Source organism: Sphaerodactylus townsendi, linkage group LG15 (genome assembly GCF_021028975.2).
Source record: "Sphaerodactylus townsendi isolate TG3544 linkage group LG15, MPM_Stown_v2.3, whole genome shotgun sequence".
Lineage (NCBI taxonomy): Eukaryota > Metazoa > Chordata > Lepidosauria > Squamata > Sphaerodactylidae > Sphaerodactylus > Sphaerodactylus townsendi.
The window spans coordinates 20,918,952-20,931,462 of NC_059439.1; the positions used below are offsets into that span (position 1 = coordinate 20,918,952).

Consider the following 12,511-nt stretch of genomic DNA (forward strand, 5'->3'; position numbering starts at 1 on the left):
CCAACCCCCCCCCCCCCCCCCCCCGCCCCAGCCTATTAGATCGTGTGCCCTTCATCCCCGCGGCAGGTTATACAAAGGAAATCTCCGCTCCCTAAAGACAAAAAAATAGCAAACAGTGTGTTGTTATTGTGTGTGTGTGTGGGGGGGGGGTGTCTCGGGGGGGGGGGTTTGCTCCGGTTCGGTTCGCTTGCATTTCCCTGCCTGCTCGCCTCGCTTGGCTTTTTTGCGATTGACACGAGCCCGCGGACTCAAATGTCAAATGGAAAAACCCCGCGTGGGTAGCCCTCCTCGCTGCTCCCCCCCCCCCAAGACACCCCCTCGAGGGCACCCGGTGGACGATGCGTGGATGGGGAGGTCGGCCTCCGTGTGAAAGGGGGGGGGGGGTCCATCATGTTGGAGCGGGGAGAAAGAGGGGAGTGTGCAGAGGCTGGGGTGGGATTTTGCCTCCTGCTAGAGAGGAAGGGGATTAAAGGGGGCTTGCAGAGTGGGGGGTCCGGCGGGGGGGGGGGTTCCTGGATTCTTGTGGAGGGGAGAAGGTCGCCAGCGTGGGGTGGGGGGCGGGCCCAATGCTGCTGGGTGCTGCTGACCCTGTTTGTGGGAGAGCCACCGAGCGAAGGGGGTGTGGAGAGCAGAGGAAAGGCTGCTCGGTTCCAGAGCGTGGTAGGGAGGCAGGTTCCAGAGCGTGCTAAGGAGGTGGATGCCTGGATTTTCCGGAACAGGTGTGATCCAGGCAGGTGAGAGCAGGTGGGGACGAGTCCAGAGAGGGTTTGCTCCCCCCCCCCCCCCCCGAGTTCGCAACTTGGGCCAGGAAAGAGCTCTTGTCATCTTGACTCTTAGGTTTTAACTTCAGGGCAGTAAATGACTGGGCGTTCCTGGAAGAGGCAGGTGGGTCTGGGGGCATCTTTGTCCTTTGGGAGTGATGGGCAGGAGGGGAAGCCAGGACTTTGTGAGGGGAAACTGGGTTCGAAGGTGAAGGATCTTTGGGGAGCAGGTCACACGAGGACTCTGGAGGGATCTGGTAGGACTCCACCTTTGGTTCCAGAAGAGCTGAGGTGCGTGACCTAGAGTTTTCAAGTCAGGGACTTTTGACTCTTTATCAAGCGGACAGGGGGTCTGCCCAGCTCTGTGGTGCGACTCTTTTGCTTCATGATTCAGCGGCAGCTGTAATCTTGGCTACAGGTGTGTGCCTGTCTTTCCAATGCATTTGGTACGGCTGCCAAGGGCTGCTGGCACACTGTGTGCCAAAGGTTCCTGGCACGGAGTAACTCCCTGTGTATGAACCTGCAGTTGCGTGGATGCTCTCTGTCGGCCCACATTGTGTGGCCGCCCATATTGTGTGGCAGTACACACACGTTCATACACGCACGCTCTAAGACACCACAACGGTGCCCCCCTTCTTTGCTAGATACTGGGGGGAGAGGGGATAGTTAAAAATATTGGGGACCCACATGCTATCCAGAGTTTATCTCCAGCTTTGTGGCCTAGCTTCCTGGTTTTTGGACCACCACGTGGGCAAACCCCCTCATTCCAGCAGACGTGAAGGACAGAATTAAGACAGTCTATTTCCCTGTCCAGTTACCTGCAGTCTAAACCAATGGACTGGATCGCAATTGGCATGTTGTAGGTCAGAGCATTGGGTCGGAGGGGGGTATGGCAGGAGGACAGCCTTGACGGAGCCTGACCTTAGTCCAGAAGACACTCACATAGGCGAGTGGTAGATAAATTACGTTGTTGTTCTTTTAAGTTGCAGTGCCGAGATGCCAAGTTGGGAGCATGGGTGAGATATTGCAGAACTTGTGACGCTCTACGCCAAACACAGACTGCCAGTTGGTCCTACCAATCCTCCGCTTTTGTTTTCTTTGCTTCCTTGGGACTCCAAAAGATGGGGGGGGGGGGGCGGGGACAGGCCAGGCTATGTCCAGCTTGATATGGATTTGGTTCATTTCAACAACAGGAGTTGCCAGAGCTCTGGTTTGCTTTTAACACTGTGTGGATATAGCGGTGGGAGGAATTAACTTTGCACATGCTCAGTGACGCTCATTCCAATATTTCTTAAGGTTGTGAAAATGCGGGAGGGATTGAGAAAAAGTCCTGGATCAGACTAGCCTGTGAGAGATAGGAGGGGGAAGAGAAAATTTCTCACCTTCAAGCAATCTTTGACTCTATGGCTTAAAATCCTTTGCAGTACCTTTGTGAGTTGCTACTGCTCTGCTGGCTTGGTGGATGGAAACTTCATTCCTGGCACGCTCCTGTGCCTTTAATAGTTGCCAAACAGGCATACATTCAACAGGTGTTACTTCCTTCCACCAGTGCAACTCCTTGCCAGGAAAACAACACCTGTTGGGCTTTGGCTTGGCAATTCAACTGATGAAATCACCAAAGCCCAGGCAGGGAATTGTGGGATAGCAGTTTTCAAAGGGCTTACCTATCAGACAGTGTGACAGAAGGGAACCAGGAACCCAGAATCCTTCAGGCTTTCTTTGGTGCCATCTGGGCCCCTGGATTTGCTGTTTTTGTCCTCTTGTTATGATGTCTGCCAAAGATGACTTTTATGTATGCGATTGCTCCTTTGGAGGCAACCAAAGGGATTATCTTCTGACTTGCCTGTTTGTCGCAGATCCCGTTACGGGGCCCCAGAAAGGCAGGGAGCCACTGGTGAACTGGATCTCTGCCTGGGGTCGGGATGAGGGAAGCAGCTATTTATGGCCCAGGAAGGGGGATCCTTGGATAGAGGCCAGAGTGGAAGCTAGTTGAGTCACCTGGGAGAAAGCGAGACTGGATAAGAGGGGGGGGGACTGCCTGCTCTTCCCGGGCTCTGGGGAGGCAGCCCCTGTGCCAGCAGTGGAAAGTCACCCAGGGATGGGGGGAGAAGAAGGCTTGAAGCCAGAACTCCTGAGTTCTTTTCCCAGCGTTGGCAGGGAAGCTGAGTTGGTAGGGGGGAGGTGCTTAGTCATCCAACACTCCCTTTGAACTGTTCTCTTTTTCCTGCTCTTGGAAGATAATTCCATTTTTTTAATCCCTCAGTGGCATGGTCGGGCACGGAAGAGTTCGCAGTAATCTATCAGGAACGTGGGAGAGGGATAGAAGCTGCTCTAATGAGGGCCTTTTCCGCACATGCAGAATAATGCACTTTCAGTTCACTTTCACAATTGTTTGCAAGTGGATTTGGCTATTCCGCACAGCTGCAAAGTGCACTGAAAGTGGATTGAAAGTGCATTATTCTGCATGTGCGGAAGGGGCGAGGACATAAAGAATCCCATAGTTCAAGTTTGAACTTTTTGCATCTTTGCTTCAATGCCTATTGAATGCTACATTTGCTTGATATAGGAGCAAGTGTAGGTTAGGGTTCGGGGGGCAGGGGGTTAAGTTCTTGGGAACATAATTCGGTGATCTCGAGGGGGAGCTAGGTGCAATGTGCATCTATCCCTTTGCTATTTGGCGTGCCTCAGGGAGGTAGGAATATCAGTTTTTCAGCACAGAGTTTCATCAAGATCTGAGTTTTGGCAGTGTATATGTGAACACACCCCTGTCCAGTTCATTGATTTCAAGAGCATGAGTCGTAACAATGGACCCCACAATCCTCATCTTGTTTTGTCTTTACCACGCAACCTTGCAAGAATGGTTAAGGCCCCTTCCACACGTGCAGAATAATGCACTTTCACTCCACTTTCAATGCACTTTGCAGCTGTGCGGAATAGTGAAATCCACTTGCAAACAATTGTGGAAGTGGATTGAAAGTGCATTGTACTGTATGTGCGGAAGGGGCCGAAGCTGGAGTGCCAATTCACATGTTTTCTTATGAGATGACTGCTGTCTCACGTAATGACTTGTACGTGTGAATTAGTATTTCACAGGTAGAATGGACACCACCTCTGGAGACGTTCAGTTGCCTGTCATCAGATATTGATCAAGTGGTGACCGAAGCCCGTGTGGATCATCTTGGGAGATAATGTGATTCACCCAAAACCCACATAACGAGCTTTGTAGCTTAAGCTGAAAGGGTTGACTTAAATCACCGAGTTGGCGGCGGGGTCTGATTTAAATCAAGCTTCCCATTTTGAAATCCATACATAATACCTGGCTGCTCTAATAATGGAACCAGCAATCTCAGGACACAATCAAAAATCTTTGGCAGGAGGCCAGTGTGTTTTTAGTATTGTGCTTGGATCAACGGCTTGCAGTTTGGGAATCCTGCCGTATACACGCAAGGACGCTGAGCAAGATCGGTTACTTGCAGGCTTCCTCTATTCGCTCAAGTGGGATTTGGTCCGCCGAAGAATAGTTTATAGCTTCAGCCTGTACATATTTGCTCAGATGTGACTGTTCGGAACATTCAGTAAATAATGTCTAGTAGTTCCTGGATGAAATAGTGTTCCTCAATTAGATGGAACATAGATTTCCATGCTGTGTGATTAACTGAGTCATAAATATTCATAATGGGAAGAGAGAGCACATAGAACAGTGGTTCTCAACCTGGGGGTCGGGACCCCTTTGGGGGTCGAACGACCCTTTCACAGGGGTCGCCTAAGACTCTCTACATCAATGTTCTCCATCTGTAAAATGGATAAATGTTAGGGTTGGGGGTCACCACAACATGAGGAACTGTATTAAAGGGTCGCGGCACTAGGAAGGTTGAGAACCCCTGACATAGAAGAATACAGATATTCGGAAAGTGTCGAATGGGAGTACAAGATTGCCCAGGCTGTCAATTTGGATGATGCTGGTGGTACAGAAAGGATGGCACTTGTGCTACCTTGCTCTTCCCCAGGTCTGATGGGAAGTTCATTCTGATGTAATTGACACATGACCATGCACTTAATGTACAAAGAAGACTCCACGGTTCTTTTTTGTTTTGTTTTCAGAACTAAAAAAAAACCAACGTTTAACTCTTCATTGGGTCATAGATGACCATGCTTTAGTTTTAAAAGTTTGCAAGCGCAGACTGTAAGAAGTCTGTATTTCAGATTAGGTTATTCCGGGGGGGGGGGAGGGGGGAGGGGGGAGAGAGAAGAAAAGACATAGGCTCATTCCACACATGCAGAATAATGCACTTTCAAGCTGCTTTCAGTGCCCTTTGAAGCTGTTCGGAATAGCAAAATCCGCTTGCAAACAGTTGTGAAAGTGGTTTGAAAACGCATTATTTTGCGTGTGCGGAAGGGGCCGTAGTGTTGGACCTGGCACAGCACTTCCACCAGTTTTAGGAGTTTTGCTAGCAGTGGGTTAAAAGCACCCCATTCCCATTGCATCCTGAAATGCCCCCTGAAACCTTCACCGTGGGGCCCCCTGAACCCAGGAAGAGGATCTAATGAGGAACTTTAAGCTGATACAAATGTGTATGGGGGGTGTTGACAAAATCATGCCGCTTGGGCCAAACCCCTTTCTCCTGATTTTAAAAACCCTCTCATTTTATGCAAACGCTCAGGTTTGGTTTGGTTTTTTTTTTTAATTATTTATTTATTTATTTATGTATGTATGTATGTTTCAAATTTCTATCCCGCCCCGTCCCCGAAGGGCTCTGGGCGGCGCACAACATATAATGGATACAATCATAAAATATCATAAATAAACTAAAACTTGTAAAAGCAGCGAAACTAACTACACATTAACATTTAAAATGTGAAATGAGTAAAAGCACAAGTATAGGTATAGGTGGCGCCCAATACCTAATATCAAATACTTCCCCCTAGAGATAAAAGGCGTCCAACCCCAATTTAAAACCTACCCCCATGGGGGGGGGTGGGTGGCAGGACCCCTCAATATGAGGGGACCCTGATGTAACTGTCCTAGGGGTAAATCATATCGGGGTAACATTTCCAGTATCAGGGATCTGAACTTAAATATTTCAGCCGCTACACATACCAGCCAGGAAAAGCTGGCTTAGAAATAAGGGTGAGGAACAAGCAGTTCTGGGGAAACTTCAGAACCTGAGACATGGTATAAAGTTTTCCAGTGGCCCAAGCATCGGGACTTCAGTTCCCAGACTAATTCTTTGCCCTCTCCGTTTATCAAATGTGCTGACCGAGTTTTTCAAAAAGAAAACAGTTCTCTGCGAATTTGCTTATTCTCACAAAATCCAACTATCCTTGGTAAATTTGGTTTCCCTTAGATTTGGGTTTAAAAAAATGAACACAGAAGATAAACAGCTCCGTTGCTTGTTCCCTTTTCACAAATTGCGTCAAACATCTCTTCTAATTGAACACAAATAAGAACACAAGAGGAGCGGATCAGTGGTCCATCTAGTCCAGCATACTGTTTCATGGACTTTTACACAACCTAAATAAAACGTTTTGAGGCAAGAAAGACAGTATTTCCTCCATTGAGTTCCACAATGTTTTTCGCCCAAAATAGTTTTATTTCCAGCCTCAAAACATTTCATTGGCATGCTGTTCCCTTGCAATTATTTTCCCAAAAACATTTTGAAGACATTTTCGTTTGCTGTGAGATCTCTCTGTTTCCCACACCTCCCAGACTTTGTCATCGGTGCCATTTTCTGAGTTTGCGCCAGCTGTCTCGTGCTGTATTTCCTTAATTTTGTTTTTATTTTGCGGGGGTCGTGTCTTCAAAGCTGCAAAGACACAACCCCTAGAGCAGTGGTGGCGAACCTTTGGCGCTCCAGATGTTATGGACTACAATTCCCATCAGCCCCTGCCAGCATGACCAATTGGCCACGGCCCTAGAGAAACGCAGCACGAGGCTTTGAAGCCTCCTAGCATCAGATCCACAGATCAAACAAAGAAATGGAATGACCACAAAATGGCGGCCTGGCATCATTTTGAGGGGCTGAGTGCGAACAAAGGGGGTGGGGAAATTGAAAATGTTTTCCAAACATTTTCAGGATCTTGTGCAGAATGAACAACTGGCTAACCAGTTGTAAAAGCCCAACAGACAAGGCCTTCCCGTGGTGTCACCTCCTAGTACTGGATATGGAGGTTTTTTTTGTAGTCACCATAACTAGTGTCCACTGATGGAGCTGTTCTCAAATTAATGACCCTCTTGTAAACCCAGCCCTAATTCACTGTTGCCATTCTTGGTTGTGTATGTGCTTCTTTCAAGTATTAGTATGCCACCTGGGCATAGCTGGCCCGGAATGTTCTGTTGCCTTTGAGCAAGGAGGGTTGAATCCCAGTTGGGTTGGGAGATGTGCCACTACGCCTGGAGCATAGATGTACGCCATCTGAAAACTGTTTTGTTCAACTGCCTTATAAAAAGTATGATGTTACAGCTTTTGTGTAAAACCTGACTAGCTGTTTTTAGCTCGCTTCAACATTTCTGAGGAAGTGCACTGTGACTCATGGAAGTTCATATTGGAAGAAATGTGGTTAATCTTTAAGGGCCTGTTAGAATTTTATCTTATTTTGGCTGTTTTATGAACGGGGGAAATATCTGGTTGGAAGTCACCGGTAGTGATTGATGCCCGCCTCCCAAAAAGTTGCAGAGTGCCAAGCTCCAACCATGTGACCTGGCCTATCTTTGCCAAACCAAGATTCCCTCTAGATTTTTTCCAACGCTGCAATTCTCTAATGTTTAAAATCTGGGCGGGGGCACCTTTTCCCTGCTACGGTTGTGACCTTGGCAGGGTGTTTCGTGTGGGAAAGGGAAAAGTTAAAGGATCGCTTATTTATTTAAGGACGGTAGGTGCAGTAAAAGCTTCAGAGCGAAATAAATGTGAAGAAAAGAATAACTGTTCTTATCAAGTTTCTAATGCAAACACTAGAAGGCTCTTGAGCTTGGCAAAGGGCTGGATGGAATGTCGTGTTGCTTCTCAGAAAATGACTGATCTCTTCCCTTCGTTTCTCAGAAGCCCCACCTGGAAGGCAGCCTCCATCAGTGAGGGAAGCCAGCTACACAGCCCTGCCAAACAGTTCTGTTGTTGTGCTAACTGGGAAACGTACCCCCCGCCTCGATTGCTTGAAATGTTGCAGACAGTTGTGGGATACAAACATTTCCCAACGTACACACGAGGCTAATCTGAGTGGTGTACCCTGACCCACACTGAGTAGTGTTTTGCTAGTGCAAATACCCCTCTTCCCTGAAGTATTGATGCCCCAAACCACTGTCAGTGCAATCCAGAGGGAAGGATAGCTGTGCCCCCACTTCAACTGGCATAAGTTTGTGCCAGAAAATGGGGGAGTTCCCAGGCCCAAAGGACTCAGGAAAGCTGACCACATCCCCCTTTGGCACCGGCTCGCACACTCAAGGAGCGCTGCCACCACAGCTGCACTGGTGCCCAGGTGTTGCTGTGCCGCTACCCACCACTGGTGTAAATGACCCAGCACCAGCTTAAATGCCGTTTATGCCAGAGCAAGTGGCATTCACACTAGCGTCGGGGTCACACCACCTCCCAAGCGGTTTCATCTCCCCCCCACCCTTTTTGGACTAAACTGTGTGTTGTTTACTTGTGCTGTCGGGCAAGGCCTGGCCCCCTGCCAAGGAATAGCTATTGAAAAGTTACATAAGCAAAGGATTTGGGTGGACAAGCCCTGGGCTTTCCACATCTCTCATTGTGCTGCCTTGAGGCACCCATTCTCTCTACCCTGTTCAATGGGAGATGGATTTCTTCTTTGGGGACACCCCGCTCCCCAAAAGCAGCCATAGAGTTTGTGCTGAACCAATTCCAATCCATAAACAACCCAAAACAGCAAGTGTGCCATCAAATGCACAAATGAGGTGAAAGTAATCTGAAGTGTGTTTTTCCGGATGTTTAGCTCACAAAAGTTGACTAACGAAAATTTAGCATTTAGTGCGTTTTGTTATAAATTTAATTAAAATTAATTACCCTGACAAGAGAAGGGGAAACAAATAAAATACACCGGAGAAGGACATCCTCTGTTTATTAAATACTATCAGCCAAAGAAGAAAAATCATGAAAATAATTTTTAGTTCCTGTCTGACCTTCAGAAGCTGACATTTTTGTCTGTATCACTGTAAAATGAGAGTGTCTTCCCTCGCAGGGTTGATGTTGGCTCAGCCACAAATGTTGACAAAAATGTATGAATGACAAATTGTAGTAGTGGTATGTAGGCTTTGGCTATTTTTTTCACAAGTGCTTAAAACTGGTTATTTGTCTTTTTTTCTGTACTTGTTTTTGCTTCATTATAATTTTATTCAGCAAAACAGTTGAATGCTTTACAAATTTATCTTCAATTCTACAAACAAATAATTTGGAGGTAATTAAGTTCATTTCATCATGCCAGTCAGAATAACATTCTGTTTATCTCAAGTGTGGTCATATAGCATTTAAAAACCTTTAGGCTCATTCCGCACATGCAGAATAATGCACTTTCAAACTGCTTTCAGTGCTCTTTGAAACTGTGCGGAATAGCAAAATCCACTTGCAAACAGTTGTGAAAGTGGTTTGAAAACACATTATTTTGTGTGTGCGGAAGGGGCCTTACATTTTACTGGTGTAATATTTACCTTTTTAATAGCAAATGATAAGCACGTAACGATTTTATGGTTTCCTTGGAATGTCCTCCATTTTATTATTCTGAAACTTGTGTTTTTTAATTCCATGGTTTACGATTGGTTTATGACCGTAAATAAATAAACCTGAATCTAATAAATTCATCTAACTTTTAGCATGCAACCAACATAGAGGTTGGTTTATTCAATGTATACATTCCTTTAGTTTCTTCAACCACTCCTCCATATTTGAAGTTATATTCCTTTTCAATGTCTAGCAAAGATTAACCTTGCAAAGGTTATGACATTAAAAACAAATTGTTGAAGATCCTTAGAAAGGAACCAGATACTTTTACAGGAAAAGGGTAACTCTTTGCCTATTCCTTGAGAACTACCTCTAGAAATGTCAGCACCTGTAATTCAAAACCTTTAATTTGGCTATTTGTAGAAACCTTTAAAGTAGGCTCTTGGTAATAAACATATTGTGGTCTACTTTGGCCCTGTGTTCAGAGTGGGCAAGGAACTTAGAAGTGAAAGCACATTTGGTCATGGATAGTGCTTAGATTATAGGTGTCAAACTCGCTGCCCTCCAGATGTTATAAACTACAGTTCCCATCATCCCCTGCTGCATCATAACATAGTCCATAATATCTGTACGGCCGCGAGTTTGTCACCTGTGCCTTAGATGTAAGGCCCGTATACACTTCATTTGATTACCTGGACTCTAGAGCTGGCAACTGAATATCTGAACTGATGCCTCTAGAAAGGATTGTATGGAAAAGGCTATAAAATTCTATTTGTGATTTTTAGCTTTCATGGGGGCTCCTTGGTCACCTAATGTACTCATCCAGTGACAAATGTTCAAACAGGCTGATAGCACATGGCAGATTGGATCTAGCCTGCTTTTCTACTGTGGAAATAGCAGGAAAGTCCTCTTTGACCCCTCCCCCCAAAAAAAAGACTGTTCTGGAGATCGTGGGACCTGAATGGGCAAAGTTATGACATGAAGATTGCAGTCTGGTGGTGAAATGGGTGGGGACTGCTTGAAAAAGCTGGCTGAAACCAACTAACCTTTCAGGATTGATTGGAAATGGAACCCCATTCCTAATCTGTGGTGTATCAGATTTCAGAAAGCCACCAGCAAACGTGGAGCTTGATGTTTGCATCTTTTGCTCCAGGTGCCATGACGGAACTCAAAGAGGTACAGATAACGGAAGAGAAGCCACTTCTCCGGGCCCCTGATCCGGGCAAGGTCAGCAAAAGGATATGATTCCTCCAGTTTCTCTTTGTCCCTTTTCTTCCTACTTCCCACCAGTGTCCCTCAGGTTTTCCACTTCTCCTAATTTCCCTCCCTCTTTTCCATCTAAAGTGGGTTGCATTGGAAGCTGCCGTATTGCATCAGCTCCTTCATCCCTTCTAGCGTGATATTTGTCTAGCGGCAACTTGGAGCAGCCTTAAGACACAGGACTTTCTCGGCTCCTTCAATGGAGAGCCTTTTAGCTGGGTGTCTAGGGTTGCCAGCCTCCAGGTGGGGACTGGAGATCTCCCAGAATTACAACTAATCCCCCACCCATGAAGATCAGTTTCCCCCTGGAAAAAATGGCTGCACTGGAGGATGTAAACAATGGCATTATATACCTTGCTGAAGTCCCACCCTTCCCAAACTCAGGACTTTCCAGACTTCATCCCCAAATCTTCAGGAATTTCCTAACCCAGAGTTGGAGGCCCTAGGGGTGACTGATCATGAGTTTTTCAACGTGATCGTGAGATTTTCAACATAAATGGTCTGCCAATGATCCACTTTCCTTAGAACTTGCAAAGGGCGTTCTGCACCGAGCTGCAAGCTATGTAGAAGAAGAAGAAGAAGAGAAGAAGAAGAAGAGTTTGGATTTATATCCCCCCTTTCTCTCCTGCAGGAGACTCAAAGGGGCTGACAATCTCCTTGCCCTTCCCCCCTCACAACAAACACCCTGTGAGGTAGGCGGGGCTGAGAGAGCTCCGAGAAGCTGTGACTAGCCCAAGGTCACCCAGCTGGCGTGTGTGGGAGTGTACAGGCTAATCTGAATTCCCCAGATAAGCCTCCATTATTTCAAGCTGGCAGAGCTGGGAATCAAACCCGGTTCCTCCAGATTAGATAATAATTTGTTCTTAACCTCCTAATGCACCACTGCTGCCTGGTAGGGACTGCTTTGCAGGGTCCAAGACACTTCCTAACTGATGCCTCCTTTTTTTTTTCCCTTTTTGAACCATCAGGAGAGTCAGGCTCTGTAGCGCCTGCCATTTGGCGCCTCATATCTAGCCCCCACCCAGGAAGACTCAGCTGTCAACAAGCAGTGCTTAGATCGATATCTAAATTTGGCCGCAGTTGATCAGAGAGATTTTTAACAAGGCTGCTTAAGTCGAATCAAACGCCGGCATTTTCCCGGCGAGAAGGCTGCCAAGTTTTCAACCAACAATCCGTCGCCGCTCTTTGAAAAGCCGCTTGATCTATAGCTATCAGCAGGCCATCCTGTCTTACCAGCGTGAAAACTGTCGCATGCTGGGGTTTTTTTTGCATAGACGGCCTCTGTTAGTGGGTCAGGGGAAGCTTATTTCTTTGTCTTTCCAGTAAGCTGGCCCAGTCACAGTTCTCCCGGAACTCCTGTGACTCTCTCAGCCCAGTCACAGTTCTCCCGGAACTCTCTCAGTCCCCCTGCCCTCCGCGAGGGGCAATGGGAAAACGCTTCTGAATGCCTCTTGTTTTGAAAAGCCCACGGCAGTGGTTCTCAACCTTTTTTCTCTCGTGTACCCCTTGGCAACTCATTTCCCTAAAATTGTACCCCCACCATAGCAAACTGATTATGTAATTTTATTCTTGTACCCCTGAACACCCTGGAGCATGCCCCAATGGGTATGTATACCCAGAGGTGGGATCCAACCAGTTCTCACCACTTCTCTAGAAGTGGTTACTAATTTTTTCTGAGTGCCGAGAAGGGGTTACTAAAGCAACCTCCCTGCCCAATAGGGACTGGAGGTGCGTGTGTGCTGCGGCGCCACTGTTTGCATCCCACCACCATCAGAACCTGTTATTAAAATTTTTGGATCCCACCACTGTGTATACCCCATGTTG

At 46.9% G+C, this 12,511-nt stretch overlaps 1 protein-coding gene across 1 annotated transcript in view; it reads left to right on the forward strand.

Annotated features, from left to right (window-relative positions):
* The first annotated feature begins 715 nt into the window (after positions 1 to 715).
* NDRG2 (NDRG family member 2) overlaps positions 716 to 12,511 on the forward strand; it is a 44,417-nt gene continuing 32,621 nt past the window's right edge. Inside the window, exons 1-2 of the mRNA XM_048516996.1 lie at positions 716 to 734; positions 10,581 to 10,654. Coding sequence (XP_048372953.1) covers positions 10,586 to 10,654 — 69 coding nt within the window. The 5' untranslated portion in view covers positions 716 to 734; positions 10,581 to 10,585. The remainder of the gene's footprint in view (positions 735 to 10,580; positions 10,655 to 12,511) is intronic.